The 24,043-nt window shown below is 36.3% G+C and overlaps 1 protein-coding gene across 4 annotated transcripts in view; it reads right to left on the bottom strand.

Moving 5' to 3' along the window:
• Nucleotides 1-24,043, bottom strand: part of LOC145058506 (putative fatty acyl-CoA reductase 4) — a 64,657-nt gene that overhangs the window by 15,563 nt on the left and 25,051 nt on the right. For all 4 annotated transcript variants that reach the window (XM_079006401.1, XM_079006400.1, XM_079006403.1 and 1 more), the window contains 2 exons: nt 4,495-4,595; nt 4,149-4,341 (listed from right to left, as the gene is read on the bottom strand). In XM_079006401.1, the coding sequence (XP_078862527.1) occupies nt 4,149-4,341; nt 4,495-4,595 (294 nt within the window). The remainder of the gene's footprint in view (nt 1-4,148; nt 4,342-4,494; nt 4,596-24,043) is intronic.

The following is a 24,043-nucleotide window of genomic DNA, read 5'->3' as shown; positions in this document are numbered from 1 at the left end:
ACCAAGGCATATTCTTGATCTCCTTGTTGTTTCTCCTTCTACTTTGCATGATGCTCTTTTTGCTACCACCGAACCTAAGGGTTTTAAATCAGCTTCCAAGTTTGAACATTGGTGTCGTGCTACGGATGATGAAATCAAGGCGCTTCGTGATAATCAAACCTGGACTCTCATACCTCGACCATCTGCCACTAACATCGTAGGTTCTAAGTGGGTTTTCCGGACTAAATTTAATGCTGATGGTACTATTGAGCGACATAAGGCCCGACTCGTTGCTCAAGGATTCACTCAGGTTCCTGGGTTTGATTTTTCTCACACGTTTAGTCCAGTTGTAAAAGCCACAACAGTCCGTGTTGTTCTTTCTCTAGCCGTTGCAAATCGTTGGAACCTTCATCAACTTGATGTAAAAAATGTGTTCTTAAATGGCCATTTACGTGAGACTGTCTATATGGAGCAACCTCCAGGTTATGTTGATCCACGCCATCCAAATCATGTGTGTCACCTTAATAAGGCTCTTTATGGTCTTCGTCAAGCTCCTCGTGCATGGTTTCAACGACTCAGCACCTTTCTTATTGCTCAAGGTTTTAAGTGTAGTCAGGCTGACACATCACTTTTTATTTTTCATCAAGGCTCATGTCTTTTGTATCTTCTGGTCTATGTTGATGACATAATTTTGACTGGTAATCATGAACCTTCAATTGCTCGTTTTGTATCTTCCCTCAAACGTGAGTTTTCTATTAAAGACTTAGGGAAGCTTACCTACTTTCTTGGTCTAGAGGTTACTTATACTGCTGAAGGTTTGTGTCTCAATCAAAGTAAGTATGCGCATGATATTTTGTCAAGGGCCGGTCTCCTTGATTCTAAACCTGTTGGCACGCCTCTTGCCACAAATGATGTTTTTACTACTGCTGGTACTCCTTTTCATGATGCTACTTTGTATCGATCCTATGTTGGTGCTCTTCTATACTTGACTATTACTAGGCCTGATCTATCCTATGCAGTCAATCAAGCCAGTCAGTTCCTTCATGCCCCTACGGATCACCATTTTTCTCTTGTAAAAAGAATCTTGCGTTATGTTAAAGGCACTCTTCATCATGGGCTCACTTTCTTACACCCCACCAAGTCTATGCTTATTGGTTATTCTGATGCTGACTGGGCACGTTGTATTGAGACTAGACGTTCTACTTATGGCTACTTTATCTTTTTTGGTGGCAATCTAGTTTCATGGAGTGCGAAGAAGCAACCAACTGTGTCTCGCTCAAGTTGTGAGTCTGAATATCGGGCTATGGCCAACACTGCTGCTGAACTTATCTGGATTACTCATCTTTTACGTGATCTTAATGCTCTTCCTTCTGAGCGCCCTACACTCCTTTGTGACAACTTAAGTGCTATTTTTTTGAGTCAAAATCCTGTTGCACATAAAAGGGCCAAGCATATTGACATTGATCATCATTTCATTCGAGAACTTATTTTGGCAGGAAAACTTCACACCAAATTTGTTCCAACCAAGCTTCAGGTTGTTGATATATTCACCAAGCCATTGCCCAGATTGTTGTTTGAACGGTTCCGAGATCAATTGCATGTTCATCCACCACCCATTCGCTTGAGGGGGGGGGGGGTATTAGGAATAAATAAGCATAAATCTCTTATGTAAATTAGTTATTCTGTTTCCTTTTATTCCTGTTGTAATTGTGTATATATTTGCATCAATTCTTTAATAATATTCACGGGAAATTATTCTCACATTAGCAATTAATTTGTATGCACATCCAATCCGATTAATTGGCCTAAAATCAAAAAGGGTAAGGTCATTTAGTTTGGATACAAAGGTGCTAAACAAGACATTCCTACCATAATTGATGTTGTTGTGCTCTTTAAAATAGTTGATCGCATGGAAGATGTCCTTTCCAATAATGTTTCAAAAAAGACTTATGAATATGAAAGTGAACATATCTGATCCTAGAACTTTCTCATTTTCATAACTTCAAACTGCTATCTTTAGATCTTCGAAATCAAAAGGTCATACAAGGAAATCACCCTCAAGTAACCATTTGCATCTAGATTTTTTCTTGAGGTAAGAGAAGCATAAGGTTTTATCATCTTTGATTTTGTTACTACCTTCTTCCTTTTCCTTAGTATAGGTATCATCAGTAAGACCCTACTCCATTATGATGTCAATAACAAGAACTTTCTTCTTAAGCTTAACCATCTCCTTTTTGTTCGTCTACCTTTTTTTTCTAACATCTCTAATTATGTAATTCATGTTTCACCATACATAGTTTTCTGCTTAGTTTTTCAATACTGGAGAAGACATCCAAATTTTCTAAATTTACATCTCAAACTCGCATTGTCACATCCTACGTACACCCAAGATTAAGGAAACAATACTTAAAGAAACAGAATGGATGGGGTCCAAAATCTGGTTCATTGGAGCTAAGAAGCAATAGGCGATGATCATAATTGATCTTAGGCAGTGTAATACGATTTGAGTTGGGCCCATATTAAAGAAATTGTTGGAAATTAAAAATCTATCCAATTTACTGAATTTGGATCATTTTTTGCTTATCGACGTAAATATTCGTCCACCAATATTAGGATCAAGCATGGACATAAAATCGATAAATTTAATGAATAACAATGAACAATTAGGATCATACACTTGCCTATTTTTTTCTCTAGTAGTTAACCTTGTTGAAGTCGCAACAACAAAGCTATACCTTGTCTAAATCGTCCATAAGGATATTAGAAAGAGCATTCCAAAGATCTGATTTTAGTTTAAGATCATATGGATCGTCGAAGTCAAAAGCCCGTATTTCTGATTACAAGATTTCGATTTTCCCTTTACAATAATATAATTCCGATCAGTGATTATATTATCCACATCCAAAGGTTTCTAGTCCCAATTAGAAACAAGGCTACCAAACCTCCCAACATGATCAATAACATCATAATTACATACCTATTGCGCCAAGACATAACCGATAAAACCTTTTCTAACTTCATACAATCTCGACTCTAGTACATACCAAAAGTTCATACACATTATAGGAAGTCACGATGTATTTGAAGTGTTTTTGTGATTCAAACATGAATACTTAAAGAGATATGAAGAGTTGAAGAAATATGTTTTATTGCATAAATTAGTGAGAATTTTATTATGTATCTCAATATATCAGATATATTAAGCATATTTGAGTTCTATGTATTCTTTTTGTATGCTTTTATAAATGTTTAATTGTCTGAGTTCACACCGCAGTCAAATACATACAAGAACAATTATTGTTATCCAACGGTCATACTTAAAGCAATGACATCATAATATTTGTGGATATGCCTTCTTTGGTGCTCCCAGTTCCCTCAATGACATCAATATGAAAGTCTATCACAATTTTCATGGAAGTCTATCACAATCTTCAAAGCGATTTGATGGAATATATTTGAATTATTGACCACATTGACTTGAGTGTGGATACCATAGACGATTTGGAAGACCAATTTTTTGGATGACGACTTTATGTAGTTTTTATTAATTTCGTATTTGAAATTTTTAACTTATGAAGTTTTTAACTGTTTTTATGTATTTCTTTTATTTTAATTTAATGAAAAATATATTTTTTTTATCTAAATCCAGTTGTTAAAATAGTAAAATGGCAAACCGAAATGGCAAAAAAATCCTAAACGTATTGTACAGTTGATGTGACGTGTTTAGATGCCAGAAAACAGTATGACAAATATGATATTACTCCCTTCGCCCAAATGACTCAAATAACTTAGTTACATACTGATTTTTATTTGATTGTATGTTAATACTTATTTAGTATTTATATTATGATTGGTTATATTAATATGAATATGTTATTGACTAATTATAAAGATAATGAAGGTATTTACTAAAAATACAAAATAAATTTTTATTTGTTAGGGGACCACTTTTACATGGTTGTTGGTACCATATAGATGTCATTGCAAAACTACTGTCACACAAATCAAAGAGAATTATCATTATATTGGTGTGGATGTTTGTCGGTCTTTCGTATGGAATTATCAATCGATAGTGAATCTGGCTGTTTTAAAATCGGTGGAAATGTTAATGTGTACCTTGCTCTATAAGTAAAAAAATATGATTTCTTGAAGAAAAGAAAATGAGAAACCTTTGAATACCAAGATCCGTCATGGCAGATGACATGGCTTCTTCATTAGCTTTCTCAATGATGAGCTGTCTTTGTCTTTCTTGTGTTAACCTCTTCTCTTCTCTAATGTCCAGATTATTGTTGTCATTGAGTGTCTCACCCATTTTAAATGGCATCTCGAATATGATTCCAGACTTTTCTCCAGAGACAAAAGCTGAAATAAGAAGGTTTCAATTGCAAAAATAATTGACATTCTACACAAATGCATTGCATGCCAGCAATTATCAAATATGATTTTATTTGTGTCTTCACCAGACGCCCTTAATTATATTTAAGATTTTTTCTTTATTGCAACTTTAATACAAACCTGTGGATACATGAAGAAGTAATTTCATGTTGGGGCATTCATTAACAAAGCAGGAAAGATGTTCAACTCCGAGAGTGTTAATTGCTAATGCCACATCATATCTACAAACACACCGAACATAAATGTAGAGCAGATTAGTTCAATTACCTTTAAAATTAAGCTGAAGTAATATCAGATTACCAAGACAACATGAAATGAAATAATGTTTATTATTATTCTAATAAAACAAATATCCAAATTGATTACCCAAGAACCGAAGCAATGCAACGACAAAAAAAAATATTCAATACTTCCGAAACTTCGAAATTAATAAAGTTATTGATTGAATTCCGATCTACCCTTACGTGGTTATCACGTGATTATCCCTAGTCGCATGAGATTAAATTTTATCCTATTGCACACCAATGATATCCTCACAGATGGCAACTATGGTGACTAGTCACATGAGATTAATTTTTTTTTTTTTGCAAAGAACAAGATGGGATTCATGAATGGGACGATCAAGAAACCGGAGGAAGACTCAGAGAACTACATGATGTGGATGAGATGCAAAGCCATGAGTAAGGGCTGGCTCACCGCAACCATGTAGAAGAACATTAGATCCAGTTTCAAGTATGCTAATACATCGGCAAAGATGTGGAAGGACCTCGAAAAGAGGTTTGAGAAGGAAACTGCACCTCGCGTATACATACTAAAACAAATCATCACAGTAACTCAACAAGATGGGGCTTCCGTTTCGGCTTACTACACGAAGATGTGAGTCCTCTGGGATGAAATACAATTGGTATCGCTATTGCCTAGTTGCACTTGTGGCAAATGTGAATGCAATATCAGAAAAAGACTAAGTGAATCGAACGAGAAGGAGAGTTTGTATGAGTTATTGATGGGTCTTGATGGGACTTTTTCCAACGTGAGAACTCAAATACTCATATCGAAACGGACAACAACGTTGGGGACCAATTATCACCTTGTTGTAGAAGACGAACAACAAAGAGTAATCTCAACTACAAGAAAAACGGTACATGATGTTGATGCCTTTCAAACCTTCACCTTTAGTAGACAAGGACCAACAAAGAACAAAAGATCAGTGAAAGAAACTAAGCGAGTCAACAACAACCAGAAGTCAGAACATTGCACCTTTTGTGGAAAAAATGGGCATAATAAAGAGGGTTGCTTCAAGAAGATTGGTTATCCAGTTTTGTGGCCCATGAAAGGAAAGAAAGAGAAAGAAAAATCTTGGGTTGTGTGGGCTGATTGAAACGGGATAACAATACCAAGTTTGATGAGTGAACAATATAAGATGGTTGCCAAACACTTTTCTAGCTTTGCAACTAATAAGATCAAAGATGGTGTGGGAACAAATGTCAACATGGCTGGTAAGAATTCTAAAACTAAATCTTGGGTTGTAGATACAGGAATGACTGAACACATGACTTGGGCATCCTTCAGAATCAAAGATGCAGCAAGTTGAGTTTTTGAAGAATTTTACTTTTTCTTTAAGAAAAAAGACTTCTGATTCGTGTATAAAGGCAAAACTTACAAGATTACCTTTTCCTAGTTCATCTATTAAAACCATTCGGTGTTTTGATTTATTGCATTGTGACATTTGGGGTAATTATCGAACACATTCTCTTTCACGAGCATGCTGTTTTTTTTATTATAGTAGATGATTTTAGTAGGGGTGTATAGGTATATCTTATTAAATATAAACAAGAATCAAGTAAGTGTCTTATTAACTTTTGTAAAATGGTGAAGTTAAACTCAATTCAGGAAAGGAGTTAAGAGAGTTAGAAGTGACAACGGGGAGAATTTACCTCCAACTCCATGAATGAGTTATATGCATCAGAAGGAATCATATTGGAGACCAGTTATGCTCATACACCTCAACAAAATGATGTTGTTGAGAGAAATCACAGACATATGCTTGAGGTTTCTAGGGCCTTGAGATTTGAATCCAAGCTGCCAATAAAATTTTGGGAAGAATATATCTTAATAGCGACATATATCATCAATAGACTACCTTCTAAGGTCAATCGATCTAAAAAACCTTTCGAAATTCTCTTTCAAAAAAAGCCAGAGTAAGACCACATGAGGGTTTTTGGATGTTTAGCATACTTCAGAAACACCAAAACTAAAGGAGATATGATTTAAGTGAGGGGGAGATCTAGTGTTTTTGTCGGGTATCCACAAGGGCAAAAGGGTTACCGGGTATATGACCTTGAAATGAAAAGGGTAATTATCTCAAGAGATGTAAGATTTGTTGAACAAGTTTACCCGTTTGCCTAAACTCAGAGCAAAACACAACAAGAAAATGAAATTAACAACTTCGATGAATCGCTGCAGTGTGATGATGATTAGGAAATCTCTTGCAGTCAACCTAATAAAGACACCATCGAATAGGATGTTGGTAATACTACTCCTCCTAGTGAGGACTCCCATAAAGGGACTGAAGAGGTAAATCAGTCAAATGAAATTGAGCAAGAAATGTAAGTGAATATTGAAATTCATAATCAGATTCCACTTGAACCTAGAGTCAAAAGAATCAGAGTTCGACCAAAATGATTTGTTGAATTTCAAGTCAAGTTACCTCCTTCGATAGATAATGTAGGGCCCATATCATATTAAAGCGACTCTATGGTACATTCTCTGGATAATTATGTATCTTATATCAATTTCTCTAAAAAACATAAAGCTTTTTTGTCAACTATTAGTTCAATAGATGAGCCAAAATATTATAAACAAACTGCACAAAAGAGTGAATGGCGAAAGGTAATGCAAAAAAGAAATAAAACCCCTTGAAGAAAACAAAACGTGAACCCTTATGCAATTACCAGCGGGAGAACGTGCCATTGATTCCAAATGGATATACAAAGTGAAATACAAAATCAACAGGGAAATTGAAAGTTACAAGGTAGGATTAGTGGCAAAGGGTTTTTACCCAAATGGAGGGAGCCGACTTTCATGATATCTTTACACCGATTGCAAATCTAGTCACTGTCCGTACCTTTCTTACTATAGCTACAGAGAGACTGACTTTCTTGATATCTTTACACCAATTGCAAATCTAGTCACTGTTCGTACCTTGCTTACTATAGCTACAAAGAGAGACTGGATTGCACACCCACTTGATGTTAACAATGCTTTCTTGCATGGAGAGCTCCATGAAGAAGTGTACATGAAAACCCCTGAGCATTTTGCAAAGAAGGGATATACTCGAGTTTGTTGGTTAAGGAAGGATTTTTATAATCTTAAGCAAGCATCGCACAATTGGTACCAAAATTTACTATGACATTAACTCAACTAATGTTCCACTAGTCTCATGCTGACGCTTCACTTTTCTTGTATATATAAAAAGCGAAGTTCCTTAGTTGTAGTCCTAATTTACGTGTATGTTGTTATCATCATAGGAAACGATGTTGAGAAAATACAAGACATAAAGAATCAACTTCACAAGCAATTTAGTACTAAATATTTAGGCTCATTGAAATACTTTCTTGGTATTGAGGTGGCTAAAACCTCTGATGGAATTTTCGTAAGCTATCAATAATACACTCTCGATATTCTTGAAGATAGTGGGAAGATAGGATGTAGACCTAGTTCATTTCCGATGGAACAAAACTTACAGTTGGATTAAGGTGATGATATCCATGAGTTGAAGTTAATCAGTATAGATACTTGATTGGATGGATACTTTATCTCCAAGCAACTAGACCCGATATTCCTTATGTTGTCAACGTACTTAGTCAGTTCATGTCGGATCATAAAGAACAACATATGAATGCTGCTATGAGAATACTTTGGTATTTGAAGACCACTCCGAGCCAAGGCATTCTTATATCGAAAGAAGGTGGTTTAGAACTTGTTGCATACTATGATGCAGATTGGTTGGGCTGTAGTTTTACTCGACGGTAAAGGACGAGTTATTTGCTTCTTTTGAGGGGACCACCAATTTCCTGGAAAACAAAGAAGCAAACTGTTGTTCCGCGTTCATCGGCTGAAGTAGAGTATCAAGCGAAGACAATTACAGTTAGTGGAATCCTTTGGGCACGGTGGTTGCTCAAAGTCTTGCAGGTATCACAAATAGGACCTACTCATCTATTTTGTGATAATCAAGCTGCTAGACACATTGCCAATAATCTTGTCTTCCATGAACGAACTAAACAAGTGGAAATGGATTGTCATTTTTTCGGGGAACATGCTGAGTCTAAAGAAATTGCTCTAGTACACGTCGACACAAAGTCTCAAATTGCAAGCATTTGGGACTTACATGCTCGAGCTTGAAGGGGAGTGATAATATTCCTATTCTACCCTTACATGGTTATCCCTAGTTATCTAGTTGTTAGTCTTTATCTAGATGATTTTTGAATTTTGTGTTTATCTTCCTAACTTTTCTATTTAAACCCTTACTTTGATAAATCATATGTACTATTTTATAATCTAAATTTTGTGGTTATGTTGGGTAACTTTTTTGGTAATATCATATGTTTAAATGCAAATGGACTTTCGTATAACCACTTATCATGATTACACACGTTTGTGAACTTTGGCTTATTTTTCATGTTTCTATGAATAACGTTTTGTTTTAATCATAGTCGTTCATGAAATGTGTAATTGTTGCTATTAGTGGCGTGTATGCTTATTAGCAATCTTTTCATTTTATTCACTTTAAGATACATGTTGAATTAGCGGTCCTTTAATAGTGTTTATATTAGTAGTGATCCATGCTGTATCAAATAGAGCAACATTATGGTCTAAATGAAAGGAAAGTTGAAGGTCCTTGAAAATCAGATCTACGAAGAAAAATAAGATGGAAGTGAAGCAATGGACATTGAATAATGATTCAAAAGTTCATCGTATTAATTGGTCTTAGCAGTTTGCTAGTTTTCCAAGTAGTATGATAGATCTAGGGGTATCCCTCTTGATAGTTTTAGGTTTCTCAAAAATTCTTTATATCTTGTTCTTTTCTCCGTCATACCCCGTTTTTCCATATTGTGGTATAAGAACATCCATTGCTTCACTTAATACATATCATCTTCTAGTACAAGAGCGCCCAATTAAAGGCTATGGAGAGAATAAGTATGATATTGCATAGAATGTCATGCATCAAGCATTCATATTGACATTGTCTAAGTTCTGCTAAATTGATGCGAGATTTGCATCTATTTTTATCTTTTCCCGTTTGTAACTCATTTTCTAAATGTGTCTCTTTTAAATCATGTATGAGCTTCCATGCTCTTCCATCTTAAAGCTTCTTATCATAATTCTCTTTTATCAATCTCTTTTCTTAGAACAAATATGTAAAGATTGAGAGCCATATATAACTGGATTTTATCTTTAATGAATAGTATGGATACAATTATACAAAAAAGTGAAAAAAAACAATATATAGGGAATAGCTATGGATAACCTAACAAAGAAAAGACCCATAACTAAAAAGCTAATTAACACCCAACATAAATATATGGTAATAGCCCACCTTAAACTAACAAAATCATAATATGATAGCAATAAGTATTAAGATTTGTGAGATAAGAAACGAAAATGCAAAGCCAACTAAGCCTTTATAAAAACATCAACAATTTGTAAAGATAAAGAAACATAGGGCAACAAGTTGGTTTCAAGTTGGAGATGATGGTAAATACAATGACAATCAATACCCATGTCGTCAATGATATGAAAGCAATAATCATTAAGAGTGTGTCATATAAGGAACTAAAATATGAAGCCCATTGAGTCGTAGTAAAAATATCAGCAATATATAAAGCTAAAGGAAAATAGTTTAACAAGTTATTTCCTAGTTGGAGATGATGGTGAGTGTAAAGAAAATCAACACCCGCGTCTACAATATTAGGAACTGGGATGAGAAATATCAAAACTTAGGTCCACAAGTAACCAACGTAACCAAAAATATATCACAAGTAGTCACAACTATTGCATGATACTCCATCACTATGGAGGAACAAGAAACTACATCCATTTTTTTACTCTTCCATGAGATTAAAGAATCTTCAAGAAAAATATAGAAACCAGTAATAGATTTGTGATCATTGATATTTCTATATAAACTGATATCACTATAAGAATGCAACTCTAATGAAGGCGTCTAATGGAACAAATTAAAGACTCCAAAACAGTGTAATGAACTAGCTAACTACATGAATTGCATTTGTTATGTCTAGATGAGTACCGACAAAATAAACAAAGATACCAACAATAGTATGATTCATATCTACATTTAATAGAGGAATGCCATAAGTTAGAGAAAAACAAGCATCGATTATGAAGGGTTTCTATTAGTTATGTTATTAGAGTGGCATGCATGCTCAAACAAATTTGATATGTGATATGACTTAGATAAAGTATAACCCTTTTGGGATAGAGTAACTTCATTGCCCAAGAACTAGTGCAAAATACTAAGTCTTTCATAGCGAAAGGATAAGCCAAATGATGCTTTAGAGACTCAATATCATACTAGGCATCACGAGTGATAATCATGTCACTTACATATAAGGATAAGATACTTTGACATGCACTTGTGTATTGTCAAATAATGTCAGATTGTGATAATTATTAAGAAAACCAACAGAGATAATCAATAAAGAAAACTTCTCAAACCAATCATGATGAGATTGTTTGAGACCATATAAGGATTTATAAAGACGAAAACTTAATTTGAATGTTGCATAATACATAGGATGGTTTAAATTACCTCCTCAATAATTGTTTAAGTATGAGTTATTGACATCCATTTGATATACTTTTCTACTTGTGAACATAAACAACTATGATCATAATATGAATAGTCGTTATTGTTACAATTATGCACATATATTCTCATAATCCTTACCAAACTTTTTTCAGTATGTTTTGGTAATAAGCATGGCTTTGTACCTTTCAGTGGACCCATATATTTGATCATAATAATTAAACCAATGAAAATATATGATATATTTTCTCCGTGTTACCAAAACAAAATAACATGTATACTTTAGGTAAAGAGAAATTATTTTATCAGTCATAGAATTCTATCATACAGGATCAGAAACAATCTCACAACAGGACATTGTTTCATATGTAAAATTTATACTATAAAAAACTGAAAATGAAGCTAAACAGAAGGATTAATTTGTTAAAATCATGGAGTTTGGTAGACTTACGAGGACAAGTATATTGATGGGTCATGGGCATGGAATCAACAAAATTCATAGATGTCTTAGGAATAGAGGTGTATGATGATGTTGATGTCTCATGGACCAGGTATAAATGGAGGGTGATCAATGCCAACAGTAAATGGATCAGTTAATTATCTAATGATCAACCAAAGGGCCAATCGACTAACGATAAAGAGTGACTCTCAAATGAGAGGTCATGAGTTTATTATATATATATATATATATATATATATATATATATATATATATATATATATATATATAGGTGGTATTTAGGAGTAATTTAGTTTGTCGTTTCAAAATAAAATTCTAATTATATGATAATGTCCTCTAATGAGATTGATCATGAATAAAAATATTAGACTATGTTGCAAAAAAGAAATATTATGTTAGATGTAGAATTGTTGAATGACTTGAGAAAAAAAAAGATTATGTATTTTGTCCTTTAAAAAGAAACATAAAGTGGATTAGGTAGACATTTTGAAAATCAAGGGTAAAAAGGTGAAATACGGTCTTGATTTTCATCTAGATTAGGACTTGAGCAAAGTAAGCGTGAAAATGTAATATATGAGAGAAAATCGAATCACAAGTTGGTATTCTTTGATTTTTTATATTATCAGTTATTTATGCATCTTTATACTATAATTGTTAGGAAAATAAGCTTTCTAGGAAAATAGTTAGTTAGTCTAGTAGGAAACAAAACTTATTATCAGCCTGTGCCCGTGTTGTTGTGGTTGTGTTTTTCCTACTAGACTTATTATCAACATGACTTATTATCAACATGTGTTGTTGTGGTTGTGTTATTTTTGTTACGGGATCCTAGGATGGATCCAAATGATTACTTTAGCAATCAAAATATATCCCAAAGAGATGACAAACACTTAATCCGTTAAATAGGTATAAAACCTAACAACCAAATAGATAACAAACTAGAATATGGAATAACATAACAATGTATAATAATAAGAGCAACACATACCAAGATATATATATATATATATATATATATATATATATATAGCAAATTAATGTAAATGAAAAACTATAAACTTACAGATACGAACATTTAACATGGTTCCATAATCAGGGAATTTTGCACATCCACGTGGAGAAATAAATAGCTTGTATTATTGATCAGCAATCACACGGGGTTACAAATCACTTAAAAGCGACCAAATTAAGGAACTATGCCCTTTGTATTTAAATAAATTACTAGAGAGAATGGAGGAAAGACTATCTTAAAATAGAACTAATTCTCGGAACTTAAAGAAAACCAACAACAAAAAATGGCTACTATAAGCCTTTCGTCCAAAATGTTTTTTCAACCAAATATCTTGTCCGAACAAACTGCATGATCTTTAAACTATTCCAGTGAACCATCCCAAATGAACATTCTATAGTAATTTCTAGTGTTGTAAAACTCGCCGAGTTGGCCGAATACTCGTCCGAGTACTCGCTGCTTGGCCCTTACCGAGGCGAGTTACAAAATCCGAGTACTCCCCGATCGGCCCCTTGTTGAAGCGAACACTGTTGTAAAACTCGGCCGACTCGTTGATTAATATGTATAGTATACTTAATGATTTATTATTTAACACACATATGTGATTATTACTACATATATATCTTAAATTTTTAATAATTATTCACGAAGTGGGATCATTGTGTGTTTTTTTAGTTTTTGTGTATTCACATGTATCTAATTTTGTTATATATTTCATTCAACTTATGGTTTTAACTTATGATTTTGAAATATATAATTTCCCTAAAAATATTTCTATATGAATTACCGAATCCGAGTACTCCCCGAGTACTCACTACTTGGTAATCGACCGAGTAGGTACTGAGTAGCGAGTTCTACAACCATGGTAATTGCAATACTTTTTCAAACTACAGAGCAATGGAAAATATTTTCAAGATGTGAACATGTTTCCATTCTTGAACCGAGTGACAACCACCAGAATTGATGAGTTCCACTTGTCAAGTATAATCTACTACTATCCAAATCGAACACAAAAACACAAACAGTAATAAGAAGTATATATCAAGCATATATAATGCTTGTTTCTCCAAATCCCTTGATGAATCTCTCTTTTAATTAAGAAACCAAGAGTGCAACATCGATTATCACTCAATGCTTGTCTCATAAAATTAACTTGAATACAAAACTAGTTGGATAACAAACTTTATGAAGTTGCATAAGTAGATTCATGATGACCGATCAAACTATATATAATCCAAAACACCTTTGGATAAAAAACTAAAAATCGGAGCTCCCTGATAGCACCTCAAAAATACCTATCATGGCATAACAAATGTATCATAGCATATATACATAAACCTGTCAGTGACATTAACCGATCATGCAAAAGTTGCCTTGTGTTGACCACACTATATAACATGATTACAAATGTAGACATGGAAAAATGTACCTTGCTCAAAGGACTCTATCTTAATTAGTGATGAGATACCAAAAACAAAAAACAAACAAAAAAAAGCAAATGCATGGAGTAGGTGAACAACCGTTGCAAAGTCCGGTCCCAACTGCTTCAAAACTTATAAGGACTAGAAAGAAAATGCATCAACTTTAATGGAATTATCTTCCCGACTTGAGAAATAACATGTCCCAAGATTCACCATGCTTCACTAAGGTCAATCTAGAGTTTACTTGTCTCAAAGTGATCGATGCTTAATATCCATTAGAAGAAAAAAATACTAAATGTGTAAAAGAGGTAAATAAGTGTAAACACCCAATAAACACTTAGACCGATAAGCAAGGATCCTTCATGCAACAAGTAAATCCATGATAATATCCAAACCAACTATACACCATTGTTGTGAAATTCTCCAAAATGTAAGATGGATCAAAATTTGCAAGCCTTAAAAACTAGCCCTCACCCAAAAACCTCATCAAATGGTATGCAAACTCCATAATTAGCCCAAGCAATACCAAAACAAAGTGAATACCCAAATGGTAATGAGCCACTTTGTGTAACATCCATCACCTAAAGCTAAGCCAAAGCATAGTCAAATAGAGTAGGCGGTTCTAAGGGATGGTAGACAAACCAAAATTTGGCCACTCCAAATACTACAACAAACAAATAAAAGATGAAACATCCTCATTGGATCTCCAAAGCAACACGGATACTCATGGACTATACCTAAAAGTATAAGCAAACAAAGACTATAACTTATGCATGCAAACAAATGACCCCAATATACCTAATGACACATGTCGGATGCAACAATATCTCCAAGAAGTAACAACATGAAAAATGCTTCAATATGCTCCACCTTAATTAGAAAGCTTCTCTACTTGGTACATTCTTACCTAGGCAGATCATAAAGGTTAAGTAATCACTACTCTAACAAACACAAGTAGAAGGTAGAGAAAACAAGCATCTGAAATCCAAATGGCTTTTTTAGATAAATGAGTGATGAAATCACATATCTCCAAACACTCCTAAAAAAGAAACATTTAAACAAAAAAAAGTAATCTTATATAACCAAGTTAATTCACGTATAACAAATGAATTCAACTTGTCTATGTAAAGTATGGTGAGGTAAAACTTAACACAAAATATGCACAAAATCCAAAAGCATATAATCTTAACCCTTCCAAAATCAACGAAATCATCCATTGTTGGTTGAACAGGAACTGGTCCCATAATAGGAAGGAACTAATCCCATAATAAGAAGCAACAATGAGAACAATGGTGTCGAAACTCAAGCAAGTCCAAAATACTTAACATAATCCTAATGATTGTGGAGCCCAAATGTGTTGTGATGAAAAAAACAATGAATACCTCTAATGAGAAAGACACAAGGAACTACATATCCCAAATATCTGCAACCATAATAAGAACAAAATAATCTGCATCAAGTTCAACAAATACAAATGAACCTAGAGCAACTAAAACCCAATCAACCATCATCACCAACACAACCAAACTCCAAAAGAAGAACCTACCAAATGGACATTCGTCCCTAAAATTTTACAAATTGACTTACAACAGAGCCAAGAAAAATATGTAATAAGAACAAATGAGAATCGAGGAAACACAGGACAAAATGAAGAACAAAAGTATATATTCGATACAAATGCACCTAACTGCAAAATCCATAGTACAGAGACAACCGTCGATAAACCAAACTTTGTCCCATTCTACTCATAATACCATGAAATACCTAAATGGTACCCAAAACATCATATATTCAAAGAACCCAAAAATAACCAAACGCCTTATCGTAAATGAAAACAAATGAAGTATCCTTGTTCTCAACCATCTTGAGAATCTCTGATCCCTAACCAAATGGAAAAAGTCCTTCACAAAAATAGCATGCATCTTTAATCTTTTACGAACTTCACATAGCGAGCTTCCATGATTTTTAAAGGTCATGAATCTTCCCTTTTATATGTGGCTGAAACTCGCCAAAACCCTATTCAACATACACACCTACCACAATCAAGAGAAACATCACTATACCCATATATATTCATCTTTAAATCATCAATAAGGATGCAAATCTTCAAATAAGATAGTTTAGTAGCCTCATGACCACAAATCAAGCTACTAGCTAACTGGTGTATCTATTAAGAAGAAAGAGTAACCATATCATATCCAAAAGCTCTATATCAAATATTCAAAATTGTTCCCTTTATCTTTATCTTTAAATCCTCGTCGAGGATGCCAATCTTCAAATACCACCTAATGATTCTCATACACAATCTCTCCCTTAATTGCTAAGAAAGAATTGACATCATCAAATCTTGCTTGTTAATTAGTGACATCTCCAATAAATGACCTTGAGTTTATTACAATTACCCTTGATATTGTTACTTCAAATATCTTGGTAACGATATTCTCTCCCAAGGCTAACATGTAATGCTCAGATCTTGAGGTACTTTATGTTTTAATTTTTTGGCATTTTAGGGTTGCCATGAAGTGGTGGAGGTACCACCATGATGTGAAGAGGCAATCTTGGAAGGTGTATTTCATTTAAGTTTCCACCACATGGCAGCTGTCTGATGGCAAACCCTATTCTTCTGGTTTTGCTCCATATTTAAAGGAATGAAGAGGCTAGTGTTTGCTCACCCTCAGCCTCCATGAAGAAACCATAATCTCTTTCCTCCACTATTCAAGATCTTTTTGGTTTCTTAGACGTTCTTGAAGGAAAAAAGAAGAAGTAAGCTAAGATTCAACGAGCTAATCTCAATTCTTCGCCCTAACACTCTTTTGAACCTTTGTAAGTTTCCAAGACTCGATCTTTATCATGTTAGGTTGCTAGATATTGAGTTTTGTCCCTTAATCTTCATGTTCTTATTAGTTGGAGTGATGAGATCTCATAAAGTTTGCATCTTTATGAATCTCTAGGACATTTGGTGTGATTGATGCTTTGGATCAGAAGTATAGTTGAATTTTTGAGCCGTGCATGAGATTTTTTTTATCAAAAACCTATATTTTGACTCCTTATGTCTTCAATACTTGCATTGGACATGCATGTCTATAAAGCAACAACTTTTATGTTAGTTTTGGTCATAGAACCCCTTCTAGAGTTAATAGGCTAAGTACTTTTTCAAATAAGCGCTTAATGGATGAATCCATGTCTTTTCAAGCCTTTTTGGAACCTATGGTTTATAATTTTGGTCTTGTGGGTGGTCTTAATGGATAAAGTTGAAAACTTTATCCTTCTAGACCATGTTTCGGACCAAATCTAAGATTTGAAGGTCTTAGGGCTGAAGGAAACAACTTAATCCATCAAGTTGTTTGGAACTCAGTTCCCTCGACGTGGCATCAAGTCGCCACACGGTCGCGATTGGGGATCGATTGATTGTTTTGTCCTGATTCCATGCCACGACGTGGCGATTCACTGAAGTTAGAAGTTTGACTGTTAACTGTGACCTTTGACTGTTGACTTTTGACTTGAGTTGACTTTTGATGAAACTCCTTGTTTTGGTAGAAGAGCTAAGAGCTTACCTGGTATAGTTGTATAGGTGGTGTGTAGTATCGATATTTATAATAGTAAGAGCAGTAAAAGCTGAGTATTGACGGAGAGGTGAGTTTTCTCACCATACTTGTGGGTCGAAGGCACGAATATCGGCCTATTGGATTATGTTATGTAGGGTGCCAGCTGTCTTTGTGAATCTTGCATGTATGATTTGGTTGAAATATACCCCAGGGTTGGCTCCCAAGGCTAGGCCCATGTTTATATGTTTAGGTTGAAAGAAACCCAAGGTTGGGTCCATGTTTGTATGTTTGGGTTGAAAGAAACCCCAGGGTTGGGCCCATTATCGCATGTTCAGGTGGAAACATACCCAAGGGTTGTGCCCGTTGATTGGATGTTGGGTTGGAATATACTCCAGGGCTTGGCGCAACTATATGTATGGTATGTGGTACTTTATGAACTCACTAAGCTTCGTGCTTACGGTTTTATGTTTATGGTTTCATGTACTTCCGATATGAAAGGGAAGGGCTCAACGTGATTGCACAACATCCACCTCATGATTATACACGTATGAATATTTTTACTCTAATGATTTTTATATACTATATTCTGGTTAATTTTGATATATCTGATGTACGAAATTAATGATGTTTAAAATGAAAAAATTTACCACTATTTTGTGACATTAGAAGTTGGTATTAGAGCCTTAGTTTCAGGGATTCGGGTGTACTTTTGGGTTTATCAGAACAAACTGGGGAATTGATAATCTTTTCAAAAGGAAAATGAACTTTATAAAAGGGTTTTTATAAAGAAAAGGGGGTGTGATGCGTGCAATCAGCCGAGCTCAAGTAAGTGGTTCCTAAAATGACCATATACATGTGTTATGATTGGTATGGCTTATAAGTGAGTTGCATGCCATAGTAGGGCTACGTATACCTTCAAGAATCATATGTTAGAATTTCCTTATTTGTGTGATGATTTATAGCCTAGGAGAATGGGATGTTATTTGTTACTTGGGGTTGATATCGACTCAGTTAATTGGTAAGTGTATGCTTTGAAATTTGTATATGATTAGGTTCATATTGCCCTAGAATGATTGGTTTAGCCTTATTTCATGTTTCTAGTTTGGTTGTGGACTTAGGGAAGAATAATTATTCGACAGTCTGTATGATCCCATTTTATGTACAACTTGCATGCATAAGGCAACCAGCAGTGTTGGTTGAGATTCTTAGTATTGCAGGATGACTAAGTTGAGAATTATTAGGAGAGCCTAAGAAATGCTATAGTATGATATGTATGTTGTTTAGCATAGGGATGGTGGTTATGGCTTTAGTGGGGTGTCATAGAGGATTTGGGGTAGTTCTTGAGGAAAGTACAGATAGGTGTGGAAGGTTGTGTTGGGACCATACTACTGAAAGCACAGGATTTGTACTCGAGTCAAGAATAGTCTCGGAGATTCTAAGGGGCCTGAAGAGTGGAAGTTACATAAAGATTATGTTGATTGTTTGTCTGTTTGTATTTAAGTTGAGTATGGTGACCACTCAAGGAGGAGATTCGGGATCTGGTTCTAGCTCTGGTGCCGAACTGATGGATGAACGGTTACACAATTTTACCAAATTAGAGATTACTCGCGATATCATGGTGGCCATCCTTGTGATTTTCGGTACCATCAAGAAGGGAATTACAGAGCTCTTGGATGAGTGACTCGGGGCCCTATGTACAAAGATCCTCGCAGGATAATTAGGAACATGGAGTCCCCTTATTTCAGGAGTTTAAGGTATGTAGAGGCCCAGAGTTGTTTGGTGCTAAGGACCCCACTGCTAGCCACTATTAGGTCGCTGAAATGAAGAATGCTTAGTTAACGAGATTTTGTCCTGAGGAGGAGAAGGTGGGGTTTGCCTCCTATGTTTTGAGAGACCGAGCATGTGACTGGTGGGAGGAGGTTGGTCGTGATTTGGGATCTATGATTGTGGTAGCCATGCCTTGGGAGGAGTTTGTTACAAGATGTCACGAGGAGTTTGCACCGAAGATTGAGGAACAGTAGTTGGCAAGGGAGTTTCAGGACCTTCAACAGACTATTGATACTGTAGCAGAGATCCCCACGAAGTTCTGTGAGAGGGCTCTGTTGGTTCCATAGAATGTTGCGAATGAGGAAATAATGAAGACGAGATACCAATATATGTTGAGGAACGATATTAGAGAGTTTGTAAGTTTTTCAGGTTGTAAAACCCTGAATGACATGATTATGAGAGCCCGAGAAAGGGAGATTCAGTTGGAGATTCAAACGAAGCGCAAGTCGGAATAGGTACAGAGAACAGTGGGCCAGACAAAGAGGCCCAAGACTTCTGATTCACATACTAAAGGCTAGGGGTGTTCATAATCGGATATCCGAATTTCGGATATCTGAAATTTCGAATAGTTGATTTTTGGTATCCGATTCCGTATCCGAAATTTCGGATACAGAATCGAATATCCGAAAATATGAAATTTTGCTAAAATTTGAAAAACGTATGAAGTTTTTAAGTTAAAAATACATATTTTTAAATTAGAAAGGCATATGAAGTATTATAGGTATTTAATTAAGGGTATTATCAAAAAAAATTAGTTACTAAAATTCATATCATAAGACATATGTGACTAAAATAGAAAATAATGTATAAAATAAAATCAAAATTTTCGGATATTGGATATCCGAATTATCCGAAAAATCTGAAAAGCACTATCCAATTCTGATTCCAAAAAATTGGATATCCGATTTTTCGGATAATTCGGATTCGGAATTTCGGATACGGATATTTTTGAGCACCCCTACTAAAGGCCAACAGGGTCATAACTGTTATGGCAAGTGTGGCAAGCCGCATGGCAGGGCAAGTCAAGTATTGGGTTTGGGTTGTTTTAGGTGTGGACAGACTGGCCATATGGGTACGGACTGCTCCCGAGGTGCACTAATTTGATTCCACTGCAAACAGACAGACCATAAAAAGGTTGATTAGTTGAGACTGACAGGAGGAGCAGTGGCGGCAGTTACACCAACCACCTTGATGATCACCGCCGGCCGCCAGGGCAAGGCAGACACACCTGTGGTGAAGAGCAAGGCATTTCAGCTGATGGCTAAGAAGATGAGAGCAACACCAGATGTGGTTACTGGTATGTTTTCTTATCTTATCCCTTATTGTTTTTATGTTTATTCTTATGTTTTATCTGATCGTGTATAGCAACTTTCTTAGTCAACAGTATAACTGCTCATGTCCTATTCGATTCGGGTGCTACCCGATCCTTTGTATCTCTTACACTTAGCAAGAAGGTTAGCGATGCTCCTAGGATATCAGATTATCCAATGGAGGTAGAGATTGTTGATGATCATTTGGTGAGTGGTTCGACGGTTCATTGAGGGTGTGTTCTGAACCTGTTTAGTGAGATATATTCTATTAACTTGGTTCTGATTCCTCTGCGAGGGTCGAAGGTTATCATAGGGATGGATTGGTTGGGTCCCAATATGAACATGATTGAATGTAAGCACTAGCTAGTAAAGTGTAGCACCTGGTTCTTGGTACGTATTCTCTTCTTATATAGTTTGCATTTTGGCCTTGGACTCGGCGAGTTGAAGGTCCAACTCGCCGAGTAGAAGCGAGAAGGGACATGGGACTTAAGTGGTCTAGTCGGAGAGTCAGTCCCCGAACTCGGCGAGTAGACCCTGTTTGGACAAAAACCCTAATTCGAGGGTTTGCACCCTATTTAAACACCGTAACTCGGCCTCCTTAGTCCCATTTGCTCCCAGAAGACCCCCATAGAAAACCCTAACCGTTATTAAAGCAATCTAAGGCATTTGGAGTGATTTTGGTGCTTTTGTGATCCAAGAAAGGAAGGTAAAGCTTGAAGGATCAAGAGGAGGCTAGGAGGATTCGGTTTTGAGCATCATTTGCAGACTTCACAACGTATAAAGTCTATACCTTGCTTGCTCTTTTGATAGATCGCATTTTGTGGAGTTTTAGGGCTTTTCTAAGCCATTTTCGTCACCAACCAAGATTGCAAGCATGGTTTGAGGTTGATGTTTCGGATCTGGGTCCTTAGAGGGGTTACAAGGAAGAAACGAGTGGCTTTTGCACTCAAAGAAAACCCCATGCATTGTCAAAGCCCCATGCAAGCACGCAAAGGTTGTAACTTTACGTGCTAGATTGATTGTAAAAGTATAGATCTACCTTTTGATCAAGGGTTGTACATCAGAAATCGAAGATTCAGTGAGTGAATGTGACCAACTCGACGAGTTCGTTCTTGGACTTGGCGAGTCCAAGGTTCTGTCCCGTATCAACTGAGGGTCTTAAGGACCCAGTTGAGTGTGGAAAGGTTTCAGGAAGGTCCTGGGGAGTGACCCAATGTTTTGGACTAAGCCATTGTTCTAGAAATTCATGGGACTCGACAAGTGCATGAACGGACTCGGGGAGTCCAAGGCAATCTTCTTAGAACTCGACGAGTTGTTCATCAACTCGGCGATTCGAGGACAGAACTTGTTCATCATATGAAGGTGGACTTGACGAGTTGTTCATTAACTCGACGAGTCGGATGAGTTTTCATGTGTCATTCATATGACAGAAGAACTCGTTGAGTTGACGTCCCAACTCGACGAGTAGAAGCGGGTTTAAGGACAAATAGAAGGATAGGGACTCGGCGAGTCCGGTCAATTGGAAGTTGACTTTGTCCTTGACTTGACTTGATCAGGGGTAAAATGGTCATTTTACCCAAAGATTAGATATCAGACTCTGATGGTGTGATTTATGGGATTTATAGCCGGAGGATTTCCGGAGCAACAGCAGCAGCAGATAGAGAGTTCCCGCATAGATCAGCAGCTACTACGAGGTGAGTTACCTTCCAGTAGTGGTGGGTCTACGGCCACAATGTCGGCCCACCAGTAGGGATCGTATGTTAGATGTTTGTCTTTGTGATATTCATTTGTGTTGCTACTACCTGATATGTTATATGCTAGCGTGATATGATATGTGATAGTGATAGAGTTTGGTTGTTACGACCGAAAGGGTAGGTTAGGCACCCCAAATATGCCTAACAGTATGTTATGATATATTTAGCTGCTAGCATGATATCTTATGTGAAATAGAGGTAGTAGAAGGGGGAAAGGACCCCGAGATTCGGTCGTTAGGACCGAAGGGTAGGTCGGACACCCCAGATATGTCTGACGATAGATTATGCTATGATATGTGTGATAGTCGTAGTAGGGGTGAAATAGTCCCCGAGGTTCAGTTGTTAGGACCGAAGGGTAGTCAGCACCCTAGAATAGCTCGACATGGGTAGGTCAGCGCCCCAGAATGGCTTGACACAGGTAGGTCGGCACCTTAGAATGGCCGTTCGGGTAGGTCGGCACCCCAGAATGGCCGTACCGGCTAGGTCGGGCACCCCAGAAATGCCTAGCTATATGTATGTGATATGATTGTATGGTATGTGGTACGATGGGGGAACTCACTAAGCTTTGTGCTTACAGTATACAGTATTGTTTTAAGTTACCTCTTCAGCGAAGGGGAAAGAGCTGGCGCGGTAGCGACACATCATACACATACACATTGGTTTTTCCGCATGATGAGATGTTCTGGGATTGTACTCTGACATTATGATTATTTTCATGCTTTGGTTTTCAGACACGAGATATGTTTTATGAATTGATATGCTCGGATGATGTTTTACTACTAAAGTTCTGTTAATCACTTAATTTAAAATGAAATTTTTGGTCGTGAAAATTTGGGTCGTTACAGAGAGTTCAAACCCCAAGTGGGGGAGAACTGGTTATTCATGGCGAGGAAGCTCTGCAGGGACCGACCCTCCGTTCATCTACAAGGGCCATGAGATATTTCCAGCAGGGCAGTTTGGGGTTTTAAGCTTATGTGGCAGATACTCGGTTTGGGGATATGACGACGTTGAGTAAGGTGCCCATAATTCGGGATTTCCCCGATGTGTTTCCTGAGGATTTACCTGGAGTTCATCCAGTAATTTGAGTTCTGGATTGATTTGGTTCCCAGTGCAGCTCCAATAGCCAAAGTACCATATCATTAGCACCTATGGAGATGCAGGATTTGTCTACGTAGTTGTAAGGGCTGCTGGATAAAGGGTTTACATGACCAAGTCGTTCACCATGGGGAGCAGTAATCATGTTCATGAAAAAGAAGGAATGTTCACATAGGATGTGCATTGAATGTCGAGAGTTAAATAAGTTAATGGTGAAAAATCATTAACTGGTCTCGAGGATCAACGATTTATTTTACCAACTTTAGGGTGCATATTGGTGCTCCAAGATTGATTTGCATTCAGGTTACCACCAGATGAGTGTCAGAGATGAGGATATTCAGAAGACGACCTTTAGGACTCGTTATAGTCATTATGAGTTTGTGGTGATGTCATTCGGGCTCACCAATGCACTAGCAGTGTTCATG

This window comes from Lactuca serriola, chromosome 6 (genome assembly GCF_051521515.1).
Source record: "Lactuca serriola cultivar US96UC23 chromosome 6, Lser_US96UC23_V15, whole genome shotgun sequence".
Lineage (NCBI taxonomy): Eukaryota > Viridiplantae > Streptophyta > Magnoliopsida > Asterales > Asteraceae > Lactuca > Lactuca serriola.
Note: the sequence above shows the minus strand (reverse complement) of the source record. Positions and strands in the feature narration are given on the sequence as shown.